We start from the raw sequence: 20,429 nt of genomic DNA on the forward strand, positions 1-20,429 counted from the left end.
ATAATTCCTATTTTATTGCAGTTTTCCTATTTGTCCTAAGTAGTTGTGTTGAATCCGCTCTTTTTCAGTGTCCTGTGGCAGCCTATTTCATTATCATTACAAGCTTTCTTGTTCTGATACTGAAATACTATTAAATACACAGGGTTCTACTGGCTCTGTGAAGAAATGAGAGACTTTTCAGAAGAGCCTTGAGTTCATTTCAGTTGATTCCTCTAAAGGACCATCAGATTTCCTTCAGTTCCAGTGGTGGTGCAGTCATGGGTCCTGTGGCTCTTGGTGAGGTAGTGAGGGGTCTGTGCCTAGTTCTGTTCTTATCTTTGTATGTGTTGTAGACAAATTAGAAAACAGCTGCAGGGAAAATATCCAAGAGATAAAAACAGAGAAATGTGTTCCCTCAGTTTGTTCAGCTCAACATTAACAGGAAAAAAGGGAGAGAAAAAAAAAAAGAAAAAGAACAGGGAAAGGAAGAGGATGAAGGAGAAAGAAAGTGGTTTAATTTGTAACATAAACTTTTCATGGAGCAGTTATGGGTATTTCATTATTGAAAGGAGAGAGGGGTATTGTAAGGCAAGGACTGGAAACAGAAGTCAGAGACATTCAAATTAAAATGAAGGCATACATTTATAAGAGTAAGGCAAATGAATTCACCATAGAAAAAGGGAAGGGTCTCTAGCTTTTCTCATCTCCAAGCCTGTAGATGTTTCTGGAAACAGCAGCAGCAACATGAATTAATAGGCTTAGTACAGGGGTCACTGTACTGGTTGAAATAGAATATCCTGCAACATGTGGGAGGTCAGACTAAAGGACCTAAAGGGTTTTGCTGAACTTGAACATAAAGTATTAGTATCTGTAGTCTTAAAATTCAAATGCATACCTTTGTTCATGTTTGGGGTGGTTTTTGATCTTTCTAAATCGGCAGCCACCAAATGACAGATATGACTTCACTGCGTTACGCTTTTAAATTCCCCACGTTTTTGATGCAGAAATTCAAAAAATGTAGTTTGCCTTAAAACAGAAAAGAAGTAATCTTAAGGCTGTCTCATGCTCAGTTCCATGTGTAGAGACATAAATATTGCTCAGTGACATTTTTCTAACCCAGTCATTGTTTCAGTAGCCTTTGGCAGCCTGGCTAGTTTGAATCTGAAATTCTGAATAAATTATTTCTAATATCCAGCATTTTTCAGTATAATTTTTTTCTTGTTTGTGGTGTAGTAGTTGGCTGCTATCCCAAAATGCATCTTTTTTCCCTTTGTGGTGTTCTATTTTTGGCACAGATTAATACAGGCATTAATATTAATAATAATGGTGATGATGATGATGAAAGTAGCAATAGTAATGAGTGTGTTTTGGGGTACTTGTTAGGGCAACAGATAACTGTTAGGCTTGCAGAAGAGCAGCAAAAACAAGACACATAGCATAAGTTAGTATAGCATGAAAAGAAGGAATTTCTAGCAGGAAAACATTTGCAGTGAGAAATTAATTTTATACTTGAGTTCATCCTTCAGATCAGTATCACAAAATGCAGGCTGCATTCATTTTGGTTGAAGATAAAATAGCCAACTCTGACAGGCCCACCATGAGTCCATGGGCTTAGACTAGTTGGTACTTTTTAGGAGATGCTGTAGTGCTGGCAGCATCCTCAGAAGTTAGCATTCCTCTTGGTTTTCCTTGATGTATAGCATTCCTTTGTTGTTGAAATATCTCCAGCCAAAATAAGTTGATATCTTCATACACTGACTATTCCCTTTCTGAATAAGGGCATCTGCCAGCTCTTCTTTGACAACTGGTGAATTAGTACATCTTTTATGTGTTCCTTAAGAACAAAACTCAGATCCCCTTTTCATGGTGTCTTTGGTCTATTGCTGATTAAAAGATGCCTCCAGACTGCAGTACAGGACAGACTGCTCTACTCAATTTTCTTTGAAACGTCTCTCCTCTATTTGTTTAATTAAAGCACCAAAAATCAGATGCATTTGTGGAACACGTCTGAATTCACCTCAGGAATACGATCATAGTTTTAACTGAAGTCAGTCTCTAAACAGCCAGCCATGCATGCTCTGCTCCAAGCTTCAATCAACATCAACACATTCATAACTTTTTGAAATATTTTGGTTTCTTTCTTTTTGCTGGGACGAATGTGACTTTCACACCCCTCACTGTGTCAGAAGAGTTTCCCTGCTCTAGATGTTCCCCCTCAGGAGTTTACTATTTTGATGCAGAAACTAGTTCTGAATCAGGGTTAAACTGACATTCTGACACCATTGCCACTTGTTATTTGTGGAAATAAAAAAATCTGATCGTTAGCAGGGAGTCTAAATTATTTTTTGTTTATAATATTCTTTGACTGCTAGCACAAATACTTTTTCCCCTCAGTATTACAGAGTCTGAAGGTCCTTAGGGCAGTTGGTTTGTGCTATACTTATTTAGACATGTATAGATATTTCCTTTTTTAAGAGGCATTTCTTTAAATCTGACATCTATTGCAAGAAAGAGGTATAAAGATGTGTTAAGTTCATGCAGATTTATATAGACCCAATACTTGCTTGTTTGGGACAGCAAGAGCCTTGGTCCTGTGGGGTTCACTTCCCCTGAGGACTCAGCGTGGCTGGCAGGGCCAGTGGGACCTGCTCTCTATTAATACTGATCCCCAAGCTGCACTATTTTTTCAGTTTCTGAGTTTCTGAGAACTTCACATTGAGCAAGTCCAGTGCAATCTTTGAGTTCTTCTACCATGTAAACTAGCTTACAGTTTTGGGGCATCATTTGGCAGCTCAAGGAGCCTTCAGAAGCAATGACAACATTCAAATTGAGCCCTTAGCATGTTTTATTCTGAAGGGACTCTTGAAACAAAAAACTCCTTCCTAATGTGCAGTGGATGATATGGTTTATTTATTGCATTAAATATGCATTTTAAAGTCATTGTTTCATCCTGTGCCATCATCCTTTTCTTGTCTTCCTAAAGCAAGAGGCACTTGTAGAGTCCCTAAATGTAACCATCTGGTTTTTCTGCTCTGACACCTTATATCCAAAAATCTGAATGCAGACCTACTCTGGCATTAGCATTATTTGAGCTTGTTAGTATAGGATGAGTAAACAATCTGACTTGCACACTAGCACTGTTCTGTGTATGAGGCCCAAGTTCACCAGTATTTGTCCATGAGGTCTCACAGTAGTGTTTCAAAATGGATAAAGGTAAAATACTTCAAGCCAAATACTCAAGTTATTCTGTTTCCTTTCAGTCTCCAAGTGTGTAGAAGAGAATACATGACATGAACAGAAATTTTCTTTAATATAGCTGTGCAAGCGTCCAAGAATCCGGCCTTTTATTGTTTTAATTTCCTTTTTTATTGCAGTCTTAGAGAAACAGAAAATTTTTACTAGCTTCCTGATTTAAAACCATAAAACTCTCCATTATCTCTGCATGCTAGTTTAATACTGTCAAGCATGTTAAAAATAGAAAAAGGTAAATTGACTGCTAGCATTTCTTATATGGTGTAATATTTACTTACAGTATATTAGGTCTGTAGCACTAAATGAAGGAAATGGCATTAGGAAAGTACAGCTCTAATACTTTATGGGGTATGCATCAAAATCTCACCAGAGAAAGGCAGGTGAAATTACAGGCACATCCTGCTTGATAATGTTCGTGTTTGAGGCTCTTGTAATGGCTTTGTACCGTATGCAGACTGATATTGACCTTAACATGCACAGATAGAACTGGAAATGTGTAACTATTAATCCACACCTCAGTGGCTTGCCAAATTCTTTATTGTCCCATGATTTTAGCCCTCCAGTTTTCTCTTTTAATTAAGTAACAACTGTGAAAATGTAATAAATTCTGTGCAAAACAACTAAGCATACTCCTGAACTACAGACTGTATTGATTTCAGTCCAGTAGATCATAGCCATGGGGACAATGTGCCTGAAGGGTAACAAAATGAACCTACAGCTCTGTCATCTCATTTCTGTCCCCTGTTGTGACACCTTTCTGCTTCTGGGGATGCAGAGTGAGCAATTTTAGTCCGGCTGTAATTGTGTGTTTTGCTCTGTGGCTCAGCAAACTGGGGTATTAGAGAAATGCAGCAGCAGTCTCTTCCCCAGAGGTTGAGGGCACTGTGTCTCTGCAGGCAGAGTGCATGATCTTGCTGGAGTACCCACCATCTGCCTGCCTACAGCTCTGGGAACAGGAGCATTTTATTTCTCTGTTGAAACATATTATGTAAGCACACATTTTTCACAATCTAATTTTGCACAATACACAGTGTCTCTTTTGGTCATTTGCATTTTCCAGCAGTGCTAATTAAATCAGCACGAGGGGACTCAGCTAACCAAGTGAGACTGTCCCAGAATGTAACAGCCTCTTCATGCACCGAGCAGCTGGTTCAGTGCTCCAAGACCAAGTGCTGTCTTTCATGCTAAAGCACCATTCTACACAAAAGGTGTCTTTGATGGCATAAAGACATTGCTCTATTGGCAGCACATACAGTAATTTTGAATGGTCTTTGGAATAGCATTAAAAAATTATAATTTTTTTTGTTTTAAAAATCAGTTCTGTTTTTGTAGGTTTTTGAGAACAGGCTAATTTGAAGCTTCATTGTGTTTGTGTGCTGGGGATCTACTATTTTTGTCTGACCCAGAGACATGGGCTCATGCAGTCTGGCTATGCCTAGAAGTGAAGAACAGTGTTGCAGTGCTTAGAAAACTCTTTCACCAGTAAGTACATGGCAATCATTTGTTTTGTCGTCTACAAATCTCTATGTTGTATTTTGTGGTTATTTATTTGCTTTCATTTAATCCTGCCAATTTATCTCTGAAACAAGTAGGAAGATTTTTCCTTTCCATATGGGTAAAAAAAAAAAAAGTGACTGTAGGAATTGCATCCTCAGTGGGAGTGATTCAGAGGCAGAATTAGAGAGGGTGTCTGCCCTGCCACGTTGCAGCATCCAGAACAACCAGACTCTGATGTTTCTTTTTTTGCCTTGACAAAATGTTTGTCAGAGACAGACCACCAAACATAATGACCCAGAGTGTGATCCAGTGCAATAGTTCTCTGATGTGAAATGTTCTGGTACCTGGAGCTGAGTGCTTTTATGACAAATATTGTTATATTTAATTAACACCTAAGTAGGGTGTTAATTCCTTTTCAGTGGAATTTACAGTATGGTCTTCTTGTAAATCTCCAAAGAGTACATCTACTGCTAGTTTAGTTTGATTTGTTTTTAAGCCTAATAATGACCTATTCCACTAGTAGAGCAGAACTTGTTCCAGGTGACCTGAGGCACTCTGCTGTCTTCACTCTCTTCTGTCTTGGCTGAAGAGCAGGTTTCTTAGTGTGCAGAACATTTCAGCGCTTCAGTGTTTTCCTACAGGGGCTCAACACTGCATCCACCGGTCCTGTGGCCTCTCAACACACTGAGGCACTCACCTGCTCTTGGTTTGGGGACCTTCCTCGGTTTCCAGCATGACATTGTTTTGGTTTTGTGTGCTGAGAAGGTGGGCTGCAGGCTGAGAGGAACATCCCACACAAGCGAAATACAGAGGGCTGAGACAGTTAACTGAGTATTGTGGTGTTTATAAAACTGGAGGATGCCTTCTCAGCCTCAGGCTTATTTGGATGTTTCATGTTGCCTTAATTTCCCATTGCCAAATAACAGCTGCAAAACATCTCCTCTTTTAATTTTTTCTCAGCTTTTTACTTTTGTTTTGACTTGATATGAATGCCATGACCCTTGATTCTTGAAAATAACATTTTCAGGGAAGGAAACACATTTGGTAACATATATGCAATTCAGAGATTATCAATAATTTTGTGAACTCTGAAAAATTCAGATTATCTGTTGCAAAATTGAGTTTGCAGTTGACAAGTTTCTGGAGTACAAAGTCTGCAAAATGCTGTTGTGCTATTTATGACTATCTGAAAGCAAGACAGTAATGGATTATGGTAGTGGTTTTTTATGGTACATTATTAGTTCAGACTGAGTTGCTACAAAGACTTTAAAAAACTGGGCTGCCATGATTCAGATACCAACCTAAATCATATTTTTAAACTATTATTAGAACTCTTACAATGGTAACCTCTGTGAGCTTACTTCCCTCATAAATTGTGTATTACTAGGATTCTTTTACCCAGATTAATTTTTTCTTTTTGCAAAATGTCAGCACATAATTCACAGCCTATTAATATGGCAATATTATTTCCAGAAGTAAGGAAAATAAGTCTCTATCTCAAGCAATTAAAATTGTGCAGCTATGATTTAAGTAAAATACCTTTCATATAATTCAAGTCTGGTAAAATAATGCCACTATTCCAATTCAGCCTTTCATATTTTATTTAAATACATGTCAGACCTCAAAGCTCCATCACAGTTGTCTTCCACAAAGATAAAATGAAAAGAGTATTAGAGAAAAAGAATATTTGTGTCCCTAGTAGATGAACAGTTGTACTGATATATTAATAGAAAAAAAGTATTAGAACAGCAACTTTTCCATTAAAGGTGAGGAGCAATTTCTGTCTACTTTTGTGAGGAGCTGGCTTTACCCATTGCAAAGTAAGAACAGGAGAATGTTTTTCCACTGTCAGAGAAATTTGAACATACAAGTTCTGCTTTGGGGTGGGTAAGAGAAGTTGTAGGACAGAATCATTCACGAGGAGTGTCAGTCTCTCCATGTGGCTCCCGGGGGCAGGTGGCCCAGAATGGAGCTCAGAGGGGACTGCAGGAGCTCTGGATGTGCACAGCAGAGGTGACACAAGGGACGTGGCTGTGGCTGCTCCTGAGCAATATTGTCTGAGCAGGCCCTTCTTCCAGGTGCTCTGGGCATCCACAGCTGACCCCAAGGGAGCCTGCAGGGTTTTGGTGCTGGGGGAGTCACCCTTAAAGCACAGAGATTTACACTGACACAGTGAGGCATAATTTGTATCCAGCCAGAACAAACAGGGCCCCCATTATCTCCATTACTGTGTATTACAGATTAATGCTGCCTTTTTCAGAGAAGTCAATTTGTCTCTTTTTTTCTAATGAACATGTCAGTAAGCATCATTTAGGTTTTGTTTTTTTTTTTCTTCCAAGGGAACACATAAAAAATATTTTGCTACAGTTTGATAAAAATAAAATTCTTACAACTTTATGTAATTTGTTTTTCCTCATTAATTAAATTTGTCTGTTGGACATTTCTGACTAATATAGAACTTCTCAGAATATAAATATATTTCCTGGAAATATATCCAATTCAAATAACAATGTATGTATTTTTCTGAAGCAAAAACCAGCCTTACTAGTCTGTTCAAATGTTTTTAGTCCAATACAGTCAATCTCTGGTTAAACCTGTTCTGTGAGTTTTCATCTTTATGAGCCATTAGTTTTCAAAAAGGCTTTGTCTTTAGAAGAATACCAGTAAGAAGTATTCTTTCCTTTTTCCAACTGGCTTCTTCAAGTCAGTTTCTAGAACTTTCTTCGGGAGCTGTATTTAGAGCTTGGTTACATAACAAACACTGGTGTTAGCAAATTTCATACTCTATTGTGACACCCTTTGACCAAATAGAAGGAGATTTCCTGGAGTGGGAGCATCTGAATGCCAGGTAGTGTTTGACTGCTAGTAAAGGCTCCTGTAAATATGTACAAATTTCAAGAGAAACCTATCTGTGCAAATATTGCTGGCTTCTATATGACTTCGCAGGTTTAGTGTGGGTTTTGACATTCTCATTTTGTGAGCAAATGTATAATCTCTTACAATTTTATGTTTGTCAAAAACATTTGTAAGGATGTAATTATTTGCCTTGTAGCAAGTCTTGTAGGAACAATATGAGTCTTTTAAATATCTCAGGAGCAGTCATTAAAATTTTTGGGTAAGTTAAAAATCAAATTATTGATAAACAGGAGGCATCTACAAACAGCTGGTTCATAATTAGCTTTAGCAAATTTGCAAAACTGGAGTTAAAGGCAGTTCATTTCCAGACAATCTTTGCAGAGAACAGCAGCATTATTTGAACATCCCTTTATTTATGCACCTATTAATTGGAACACCAAATAAAAGATGTGTATTCTGAAAGCAAAGTGCCCCAAACTGTCCTCTGTTACAGGAATGACAGCTGGACATTTTTTTTACCAGCCAGTTAAATCGTGGCATTTTCCAAGCAAATTCAATCTAGAACTGTGCTGAACAGGAAATTAACTGAAGAGAGCAAAACAAAGTACCTCTAAATAGAAAAGGTACAAAATTATTTTACTGGGTAAATATCCATATTTTGAGGTTGATTTGGGGTAACTTGGGTATTAGAAAGTCCACATTGCATGCTGCTAGCAGCCTTTGGAAGGTGCTGCAGTTGGCTTTGCAATGGAAAACTCTCTGTAGCCACCAGGAGTGGAGCTCTGTATTGTAATAAGAGCTGAAGTTCAGCAATCGGAGGTAAAGTACAAAATGCAGATGTGTTTGGCTCAGTTGATTCTCCTGCTGACACAGCCTCTCTGTATCATTACAAACCACATTTTTGCCTCCAGCACACTGCACACTTGTGTCTTCACATTTCAAACAGAGGCTTGAGGCTAGCCACAAAAACTAAGAAAATAAACCAGGGAATGATACACTTTTACAGTGTTCCTAGAATCAGTCTTCCCCCGTGGTGCTGGTCTTATTTGTGGCTGCTCCAGGGTATCCTGTTTATCTGGTCCTCAGACTACCCCAGAAGGTACAGCAAAAACACAGTGGTGAGCTGGACCCAGGGTGTCCTTGGGCAGTGAGGACTCCTCTTTTCCCAGAAACAAAGTGGAAACTTTCTCCTCTGTGAAGATCAAAGAGTGCAAACCTCAGCCTGTCATTTGGTCTGAGGAGAGCAGGTGGAATATGTCATCTGTAGAGATTAGGGAATTGCATATTTGTACAGAGACATTCATCCAAATATGAATTCTCACAGTGGAGAAAATCAGTCATTGACTATAATTTATTGCAGGTTTTTTAATACAGTCTGTATGTACTGCCATCCCCATCCAGTTTAATCTGTAAATCCTACAATCTTGTATTTTAAAATTTTGAATTTAAAATACTAGAAGGAAGAAATCAAAGGATAAAGCTAAGGATGCAAGTCTAATTGTTAAAAATATGGTACATATGTATGATATATAATATAAAAGATATTATAAAAAAGATATATAATAAGCAAAAAGGTTAGTTATATAATCCATACCCAAAAAGAAAGACTACAAAATAGCAGGCTATGAAAGAGAAGGCCATTTCCCATCAATAAATTATATCTTAAAATGTTTTTCATTGTATATAGCACATAGAGGAATACAGAGATCTATTTTTTTTTTCCAAAACATTTAAATTTATTTAGATCTCCATTAAAGGATCAGGGAATACAATTAATTGCAGTAGCTCCAAATATGAAAGAAATTATTTTTCTCCATGAGGATTTTCTTGCATAATTCCCTCTTGGTTGTCTGTCACACACATTCCACAGAGCTCATAGCTCATACCTCACCCCAGAAGTTTGAGGCTTTGCAGATAAATCAGGTGGCAGATGTGGCTGAAGGTAGTGGTGAAAGGCAGGCAGAAGTGTTCACGGTTTAATCTAGGGATAGAAAGGCTTTAAGCTAAAATGCATCTTCAGCTGATGTCTGGCAGTGTAATAACTGCTTTTCATAATTTACTAAAGTTTGTTTGTTTTTTTTACTGTTACGGTGTTTACATGTTTTACATGAATTCCTGAAGGAACATCCCTTGTTGAATATGCTCCTTATACCATGACTAGTGAAGTGCCAACACTCATCTTTATACTAATCTGAGCGCTAGTTAAGTTTGTTGAGAATAATTTCCCTTAAATAATAGGCTTAGCTACAGGCTGTATTTTAATAATGAACACTTATCCAACCAAGAGTTTTCATATTACTTGGAATTTTCTTATTCTCTCTTAAAAGTGATTTTTTTGGTTAACTGTTGCCCATTAAAGAAACTATTAAAAGTAAAGCATCTTACACTGACTCATAAGTTTTAAATGCTTGAGATCTTCATTAATAAAGTACTAAAATAAGACATATTTAATTCGTTAAAAAGTACCATTTGTACTACAACAGAAGGAATTCATATGAGTAGTGGTAATCATAATTTTTTTTCTTTAATGAAGGCTTTCTTAAGGATTATTTTTAAGTTGGTTACAATAAAATATTACTGAACTTGTTGGAGGGAAAAAGGAATTGTGGCGCTCTTCTTCTGAGAGGATCATACAGCGAAAAACCTGGGAATACAGCAGGAAATTTTGGTTTATGCTTAAAATCTTTCAGGATAAGATGGAAGGAATGTTTGGGAGCTGTGGCTGATGTGGGCTTTCTCACAGATGTGTGGTGCCCATCCCTCACTGCTGCTCATTGCTGATTTTTGTGCATCAGCCTGGAGGTGTGCGGGTCTGCAGAACAAGACGGGAAGAGGGGAATTATAGATCACCTCACATTAGGTTGTATATGACAGAATGAAAAAAAATAATAGAAATGTTTAAAGTTAAAAAGGATTTTTCACTAAAAGGATTGGAATGACTAAGATGGGTTCTGTAGGGTAATTTCAGGTATTCTGGATTCTTACTGGACCATTTAAAAAGACATTCAGAAATGAGCAATTGGACCATGCACGTAGCTTTTTACCTGTTTGTCTTGTTATATCCCAGAGAGTCACAAAAAATATTCTTGCACTCACCTTCCTGGGTAAAATAAATTTCTGTCTCATTGGTAGAGAAAAGAACTAACAAATCAGATATTCCTGATACAGCTGATTTAAAGAATTTAGGTCATCATTTAGGCTGCTTATAGAAAGGTCAGTTAGATTATCTGTGAACAGTGAAGGATAAATTAATGTAGCAGGCAGCAAATTGCAAGTATTGTACTGAAGAGGTGCAGAAGAAACTTGAGCTGTTGTCAGATGGCCATGGACCCACACCATGGTATAGATATAATGCTCCAGGTACCACCTGAATAAATAATTTGGATGAGACTCTCCAGCAGAATGCTCCTGCTGAAGCTGGTGAAAGCCAGGTCATTCAAGGCATTTGATTTTGCCAGATATATGGCTAATGTTTACAGTCAGAAGCAGAAGCTTATTAAAAACAAAGGGAGAGCCAGTCTGATTAAAGTAGAGCAGTAGAAGAGAGGGGGCAGTTTATACTGAAAGTTTATGAGGTTGTCTGCTTTATCATTACAGAGCAACAATACTAAGATATTTCCTTTAGTTTCCCCATGTACATCTGTAGATCATGTACAGATGCAAATATAGATCTAAAAGTCTTACTTGCACACAGATATTTCTAACCAGGAATATTTATGGAAGCCAGGAAAACCAAAATATTTTAAATTTTAATCCCAGCCAATAAAATATCTAAGGCAGATTATTCTCAGATGAGATGCAATTGATTTTATTGTTAAAAAATTCCAAATAAATTACCACACCACATTTTGGGAAGCCAATTAAATGAGAGATTATGATACAAGATGAGCAAATATGAATTGGTGAATACTCAGAAGTGTTTGTTGAAAATTTACACCAATAAAAATATGTTACAGGTAAAACAAATTATTTAGAGCTACCATTGAAGGAACAAGAGGGATGTTCATGTTTACATATTCTTCAAGGAAAGTACAATGCAAGTGCAGACATCAACTGGAGCATCAGTGAGATAGCACACAGGAACTTACAAAAAATGTTATAATATTTAGAATTACAGAAAATTATAAATCTTTATCCCTGCCATTTTCTTGGAAATGGCAGTTATCTTCAGGTTTGAATCTTGTAATGAGCCAGAAACTATTCAGTACCCTTTTGTCTGTGTGTTCCTTATTGTACTTTTCTGGTTGGACTTTTCTACTAGATTTTATAAAGACAAACAAACATGAGAGAAATACATTAGAATACTGAAAAAAGTTATACCTTGCTTATTAAATTCATAAGTACTACGTGCAAACAGAACAGTTTTTAGTTCAGCCACGTGTGTCTTATTTTATAATGTCTGGAATCAACTTCAGTCATGGTTATGAGTTTGCCGTCATGATTGGTAACTGTACCTAAACCACACATACATTATGCAAGAGATCATTACTGGAAATATTTAATTCACATCCTATGTTTCTCAGTATGCAAAGCAAAGGGAGTCATTGGAGTGAAATGAAACTGAAACAGAGCACAGGCCCCAAGCCAGCAAAAAGGGAAAAAAAACCAACCATAAAAGCACTGCATGGCTGCCAGCCAGTGAATGCTCCATCATGCAGTTGTCAGCCTCCTCCTGTGGCAGCGGCCAAAGAACCCTTTAAATTATGGTCTCTGGGTTGGGTTCCTAAAGCTTGAGCTGTGTAATCCCTCTGCCACACAGCAGTGCTTCCTGCTGCTGTCACATGCAGTGAGCAGGATGTGGCTGGGGAGCTCCTTCCCTCCGAGCTCCAGCTTGGGAGCCGCAGGGCAGCGCCGCGGGATTTGTGGAACGGCGCCATGGGCACCAGTGGTCCCTGAGCACCAACCCAAACTCCTCCACTCTGAGCAGCCTGGGAATAACAGAAAAGAAGGGGGTCAGGTTCATGTCAGGAATTTCTCAACATGTCAGTAATTTTCAGTGTTCTACAAAAAAGAGAAAATAAATGGAAGTTGAATTCTACAGAAACCAAGTCAGTCACTTGTCTAACTGGGCTGGATAGGACCATTAAATAGTAGTTGCTGACTGTAAAAATGCTTTTTCCCTATTTCTTCTATGAACTTACTGTTAATGTCACTGTTCATCTTTTCCTCCAAAGTAAACCAAATGCTAACAATTTCTGTGTCTTATTTTCAGCATTTTGGAGGACATAGTCCTATTATTATTATTATTATTCATGTTATTCTTGATTAATAAATCCTGTAACACAAACTGTAATTCAATGCTGATGAATCAAGGCTGGTTTACATATTTGCAATTCACTATAGTTTTCTTACAAAAAGTTTTATGGACCCATAAGTGCACATGCAGGATGTTGTCCTGATTGTACTTCAAAAAGATCAGGCTGCTCCAGAGTTCAGGTACTATAAATACCACAAAAGCAAGTCAATATGCTTTTAAAAAGCATCAGGTAAAACTACAGAACTTTTTAGGGGAGAAAAGCAGAAGAATGACAATTGAAAGGATGAACTAAAAATACACTGCATCTATTTTTCAGGGCTCTAGAACTATTTTATTTTTTTACGATTATTTTCAAGAGAAAAAATTCATTGTTATACCAGATTTAAAAAAAAAAAAGGTAGCTTATGCCCAAAGAATTGAAAACATGAATTAGTTCAGGAATGGAATGGCTTTTTAAGAAGAAAATTTGTAATTGTACACATGTTGACTGTAGTTAATCTGACTGCTCTTTGAAATCAACAGAATTCTACAGTATATACTCAGATGTTAAGAAAATTATATTGTTTCCATTGTGTTTGGAAGCTGCTAAGTTTTATTTCCTCTACACCAAGGTTTAATTTCTATTTATTTCTGTTAGAAACTTGCTTTTGAATTGCATGTAACAAATGCAAGGCTGTAGGTATTTCTTCCTCTAAATACACATTTTTGTATCTAGTTTGAAATATGCAATTTGCCATAAATACAGGTGACTCTTTTTATGAAGTGCTTAGGAGGTTTTAGTGCATTCATTGCACATGTTGAAGTAAATGAACTAAATGTGTTTCAAACAAATGTGTTTGGAACAAGAGACTGTAAATAAAAATGCACTTTGAGGGTCAGAAATCTGTGTCGGTTCCTAAACTTACTGATGTTATAAGTTGAATGATTTGGGTTTGTGTCAGTGGGCAGGCTACAGCTGTTCTTGAGCTGGCATTTTCTCAGGCTGCCAAAAAGTATCTGCATCACTGGGCATGTTCTGTACATTAGAGCAGAGCTGCAGGACCTTTACTCTCTGCAGCTGATCATGAAGGACAGCAGACTCAAAGAATTTCTCTACAGACTCGTCAGAAATCTCAAAAGAAATTAGAAGTAAGGATGGTCTTGTCTGCAAACTGAACCTATTGCAAGAAACAGGGTTAGCAGTACAAAGCAGGAGATCAGTTAGAGCTTGAGGATCCTGGAGGAAAAGAGATCCATATGGAAGTTCTCAGCCTCAGGGAACCAGGCATACAGGTATTTTGTGTTTTATAAGCTGGGGTGCTTTTCTCCCCCTTCTTTTAATTATGAAAGTGTGCTGGGTTTTTTGGCATTAGCTAAAGAGAGAAATTATTTATAAGCTTTTTATAAACCTGGAACAAAAGGTTTTAAGTTACTGACAAAGAGCAGCAGTAACGACATTATGGAGTTACAATAGGCAGGTAAACAGGAATAGCTGTAAGAAGAAATATATTTTAATTTATTACCATTTGTGCTCTGCAGTGACTTTCAAATAATTAGATAGGGATGTTATATGTTCCTATTTACAGGAAAATCTTTATATAGTCTAAGTCAATAAGACTTTTGGCAGAGGGTTCAATAACAAATGCCATTTAAAAAAATGTTTTAAGGTTTCATGTGTGAAGCAACAGGTGGGGGATCTATCCACTTGCAATTTTTCATCTTGGGAATATATGTCAGAACTCAATATAGAAATGATTTTCTATATTTTACCTATGTCAGAATTTCAGAGAGAGAAGAAATTGAGTTATTTATAGACTTCTCCATAATTATAAATGTGATCCCTATTCAAGGTTAAAAGAAATGGGGAGGAACTATATTGGGAAGTGCTTATTAATCATGTTGGATTAGATTTATAGATATGCCTTTCATAGTAGAACACGATACACCAGTCAGTGGCTAAACAGTAGTTTAAATTGTTTTGTCCTAAAATTATAGTAAGAGTGGCAAATACAAGGTTTTTTACTCCGTTTTTTTCACGTTTGTACTACTTTGCTGAGATGTTGTCATGACATTTTTGGTGGTGGAAATAAAATATGAACTCTTGTTTTTGATATTGTGTCTTTCAATTGTAAGTTCTATCAAAAATAAATGAAAGAAAACATATAATATTTATATGATTGCCAAGTACAGCCACATTTTATTGTGGTTACACAAGGACTAAAACCACTAAACACTGCAGAGAGATTTTGAACCAAGATTTTTGGTTTAATAAGAAATGGGAAATTGGTATAAGGTCCTAGGAAACATAATATCTAATGCTTTATTATTTAGATGCATATGTAGGTAGTTGTATAATAACAATATGTTCAAGTTCGTGTGGAAAGAAAATTGACAGCTCTGTCCATAACCCTGTATGTGTTTTCTGAACTGTACAGATTTAGCCAGTTGTCATTAACTAAAGTTTTTAACCTTTACTAGTATCAGTTGTCATTAACTAAAAGTTTTTAACCTTTACTAGTATCAATAGTAAAAAATACTGTACCAACCACATGCTTTAACCAGAAAGCTCTGTGTGCTTTTGTTCTCTATCATGACAGAAACATGAAGGAAAATGAGCCACAAAGATTTACAAGTGATTCATTGCTTCCATCAAAGCAATATAATTTTAAATTGTACTTTCATTTGTCTTTTCCCTGACAGGAGGCATTGTTGATAAGGACCTTCGTCACTACCTCAATCTCCGATTCCAGAAAGGTTCGGTGGACCATGAGCTCCAGCAGATCATAAGAGACAATCTCTACCTCCGCACAGTGCCATGTAAGTAGGCTGCAGATGGACAAACCTGGCATTTTAGTGGCAATAAACCATCTGGGTGAATGCTTCTGAGATCCTTTGCAATGAATGAAGGGGTGGTCTGTGGATAAAACAGACTTCTTGTTAATAGATTTGTGGTTTGGTTCTAGTCTTCCACGTAACTGCTGAGAAATTCAGCTGTGCAATGGTGGTGTTTTCATGGTGTTTTCAAAGCTGTAATTTCATGAAGTGTGGCTCTAGAATAATAATAATCTTATTTCTTCTGTAGTTTTAAAAAGCACAAATTTAAAGAGAAAAACCAACAGTTTTCTGGGCTGGTTCAGTGGATATCCATTGGATTTATAAAGCATTAGGGCAACAGAAGAAATGTGTATACCAGATTTTGTCTGAATGCAACAGGAATGGCAATGAAAGTTTGAAGTGTTTTGCATATGTGTTTGCTGCCACATAAGCCAATATTCAAAATATTCTGAAATCTCTAAAATAGGTTTTGTTGTATTGACAAGATTCAGGTATTTCAACAATGGACATGAAATTAAGCAGAGTCACACAAGCCATGTCCAACTGTCAGGGTCATGCCTTTCAGAACAGATCACTTGGCTGACAGACAACATATCATTTTACATGGACTGAAGTTCCATTATTCTTCCCTGATAAAATTATTGCTTAGCAGACATAAAATGGGTCTTCTGGTTTTTGCAAAAAAGGTGTGCACTTTTGAACTTACAGGCTTGACACTGGAATGATAGGCAGAGGGTGCTATACTAAGTGTCTGTGCTATTTCTATGGTAATGGTGGATACCCTTTGAAATCTGAGTTGTTGTGAATGATACTGTATGTTTTTTCTTTGATAATATTAAAGAATGGAGCTTTGAAAAGCTCCTCCTAAAAAAATAAATATAAATGTCTAATTTCTGATGTTCCATTTGCAACTGATCAGAAGGGAAGGTGGAGAAAAACATTTAGAAGTTATTACCTGTATGCAGAAAACAAAAAATGTTGTATTTATGTGAGATTTATGATAAATTAGGTTTGTCAGAAAATGCTGAGAAACATTACAACTGTATTGGAAAAAAAGTTTTGAGACTAAATCCCGCTTCCAAGGTTATCTGGGGGCATCATTAGCCTAAGCATATTCTTATTATTGCCCCAGTCCATGCTCATTAGTGCCACAGGTCCAGGTCAAAGAAGAATAAAAATACAACAATGTTGCAACTACTGCACACACGTCGTGTGTGACAGACACCATCTGTCAGTGATATGGGCACAATGAGTATTTTTTGAGGTTGTTTTGTTTTCATTCAAGGCAATAATAAAGTGTTCTCATGCCTCAAGTAAGATACCATAGTCACAGAATCAAATTTGTCATTCAAAATGCAACACTACAACCACGAAGACTAATTTGGAGTCTGTAAACAGCACAACCTTTCCTTATTGCTGTGACTTCTCCATCTTCTGTGTCACTTTAGGTTGTTAAATTCTTCGGTCATTATTGTATTATATAATGAGCATATTTGACTAAGTAAAATCTGCAGTTTGAAATATACTATAGTGTTGTAAATGGCGGGTGCTGCTTTGCTGGGTAACCTGGTGTGTTCTTACATTCTTGGAAAGTGGAGGACTCTTTTCAGTAGTAGACGCAGCAAGAAAAAAAAACCAACAAAAACAAACAAATAAAAATACCCCAACCAAACCAAACAAAACAAAACAAAACAAAAAAAAAACACCAAAAAAAACCCAAAAAAAACCACAAAAAACCCCGTAGTGCTTAATTGGTATATTTTCTTCAAAATGTTCTTGAAAATTCTATGAAACTAATCCTTCTTAAAAGTGAGTATTTAAAAAAAATGAAATGATCAAATGCAGACAGGATGATTTGTGGTTAGCCATAGGATTTTTCATAATCAGTCAAATAAAAAGAACACCATCACATAGTTTGCAACCCAAATTCCCTCTAAATCATAATTGTGGTGAATCTTTTTTAAATGCAATTTTACTCTGTCCCCAGAATTCATGCCTAGGAGGGAAAATGTTCTCACCTGATTGTTTATTTTCATATAACTTAACTGATTTTTGAATCACAAACTTACCTTTCAAGAACATTGGTGCACCTAACCGTGGATTTATTACAGATATTGCAACAGATGCCATCACAGCAAAAGCTGCACTCAGTTTTTTTCAAATTCTGGTGCAGAAAAGTAGAGAGGGAAACCCAGCTGTAGGCAGCATTGACTTCATTTCCAATGACAAGGTTGTAACACAAAGAGGGAAAAAAAAAAGAAAAATATGTGACAAACAAAATTTCATCTACATTCTTTGCTGTTACAGAGGCATGATTGCCAGTAAAACCATGAGAGGGTTTGTAGAGTTTTTACCTTGGGTTTTTCTGTTCACACTGGCAGCAGTGGAGTGGGCATGACCATGGGTTTCTCAGCCTTCAAGGTTAGATTAAGGCATCTTTCACTTGCATTTATGAGTGAGTATTCTCTGTGAAACCAGGAAGCAGAGAACTTATCCCTACCTGTTTTAAGTCAGCATAAGCCAACTCAAGTTAGACAACTGAACTAGTATTTACTAGAAACTGGGTAAGGTTGAGCCTTGGACTCAACCCTGGCACTGTTAAAAACCAGGCTGGATAAGGCTTTAAACAACCAGCTCTAGGGGCAGGTGTCCCAGCCCATTGTGAGGGGATTTTGGGACTTGATGATCTTCCAATCCCTTACCATTCAATAACTGTGATTCTAGGTAAGACTTTGAATTGTCTATTATACAAGTGTACATCCCTGTGTACACTAAAGAGTAGATGGGCCAGAATCACATGATGTGAGGATAATGGGTCAATTCTGCCCTCAGAAATTGTAGCCCCTGGGAATGGGATGAATTGGTTGGGTTGGTGATCCTTACATTTCTCTATTTTTGCTAGTGCAGTGGCCCTTTCTATTAAATTAGAAATGACCGTGTAACCCTGAGAGTCAAATGCTGCCTTCCACGAGGGCTGCAGTTCTCAGTGCATATGAAATTGATTTTCCCAGCATTGCCAGCAGGAATGATATGCATACATCCCAGGGTGAGATGTACAATTGTATTTGTAGCAGTCAGCATACAGACATTAACAAGGCAGTTTTGGGGGAAAGAAAAGTTCCTCATTTCCCAGTTTCAGAAGACCTAGCTGAAGTCTGCTGTCCTGCATTTTCTTCCCCTTTTCCTGTTGTGTAGAATTTTAGCACTTTTTATATCCTAAACTTACTCCTGAAGATACTTAGGAGCACTATTGTGGTTGTCCTGCAATACAGAAAAGCAGGGAGAGAAGCTCATTGATATCCTCTGGGAAATAACCTCATATTGACAGTAGCTTGGATGAGCTGGTCTTTCCTGCTGCACCATAGGGGGATGCAGCCCATGAATGCTTTCTTAACAGTGAAAATGGGGAAAAATAGCTTTAAAAACATTATGGGGATGAAGAAGCTTCCCTCCTAGTCCTTGAGTTTACAAAAAAAAGAGGAATGATGTAAGAATGGAGAGGGTTGGAGCCGTACAGCACTGGATATTTCAGTATTACCATTAGCACAGAAATTGGAGGAATTGAAGGATGTTTTATTTAAGACATTTATCAGCAGCATAGGAAAAAAAATTAATTTTGTGACTGAGCCATATGCTGTATGTGAGTGACTAGGGGCAAAAAATGGAATCATTATCAGCAGCCACATGAGTTTCCCACATACCAAATCATGATAACAGATCCTCCTTTTTGTCACTTCCCTATTGATGCCATGGGTGCTCTGTGTTAGGTGAATATAATTAACACTGCATTGCAAATATGACACTTATGAACACTTAATAAGTCACTTAAGTCACTTCTGCTTATTTTTTTCCATCTTCTGTGAATATTTAGATTTAGGTCATTTTGTGTCAATATAAATTAGAGCCTCATTTTCAAATATAGTTCTGTTCTATTGTATTTTAATGTAGTCAGGTCTGTATATAAATTTAACCCATGTGCTGCAATATTGTCTGTGTACTGTTGAAATGTTATATCTTGCAGCATGCTTATGTTTGCTGTCTGGTCCTCTTCCCAGAAGAAAATGTACATGGAGTGATACATTTATTTTCTGGGTGTTGGTTTTATTTATCATATATAGTAAAAGTAGAGCCATTAGCTTATATTTTGGTGATACTAAAGTCAATAAAATATGTTTATACTTGAGGCTGCAGGGGAATTTACACCTTCAGACCTGAAGAAATCTCCATCTGCAAAACAGTGCAAAACAAACAAGGTCTTTCCCATTGTCAGAGAACTGTAATAGATTGGCAAACCTTAATCATTTATAGTCTACTTTGTGGATACCCATCAGAAATAAAGAACTTCTGGGAGTCTGTAAGACTTTCCTCTCCTAATAATAGGTGAATCATAGTTTTTATTTCTTCTAATATCTTTTATTTTGGTCACAGTAATTGGAAAATACTGAATTAAATCCATACTACATACTTAGGTTTTCATATGAGGTTTCTAATTTCCAAGCTGAGAAAAGAGTTGCAGAATTCAAGTGAGCAATAACTCTGTACTGGTTGAGGGTAGCCCAAACTCAGAAGCTCCCTGTGCATAGTTCTGCTGCTCTGAATAAGGTTGTGAGTTATGCCTGACTAATCCGTATTTGTACAAATATGAAGCCTTTCAATTTTATTTTTTTTAAATACTTTTTTCTTCTAAAAAGTGTATAGCCAAGAAAATTCAAAGGGAAATGTGTGAAACAGACTCCAATGGTATATTTTTCTTACAAATTTGTTCATGTCAAAA

At 37.0% G+C, this 20,429-nt stretch overlaps 1 protein-coding gene across 17 annotated transcripts in view; it reads left to right on the forward strand.

Moving 5' to 3' along the window:
- Positions 1–20,429, forward strand: part of MAGI2 (membrane associated guanylate kinase, WW and PDZ domain containing 2) — a 706,446-nt gene that overhangs the window by 194,969 nt on the left and 491,048 nt on the right. For all 17 annotated transcript variants that reach the window (XM_086886645.1, XM_086886637.1, XM_086886631.1 and 14 more), the window contains exon 2: positions 15,521–15,637. In XM_086886645.1, coding sequence (XP_086742771.1) covers positions 15,521–15,637 — 117 coding nt within the window. The remainder of the gene's footprint in view (positions 1–15,520; positions 15,638–20,429) is intronic.

This window comes from Cyanistes caeruleus, chromosome 4 (genome assembly GCF_971803275.1).
Source record: "Cyanistes caeruleus chromosome 4, bCyaCae1.hap1.1, whole genome shotgun sequence".
Lineage (NCBI taxonomy): Eukaryota > Metazoa > Chordata > Aves > Passeriformes > Paridae > Cyanistes > Cyanistes caeruleus.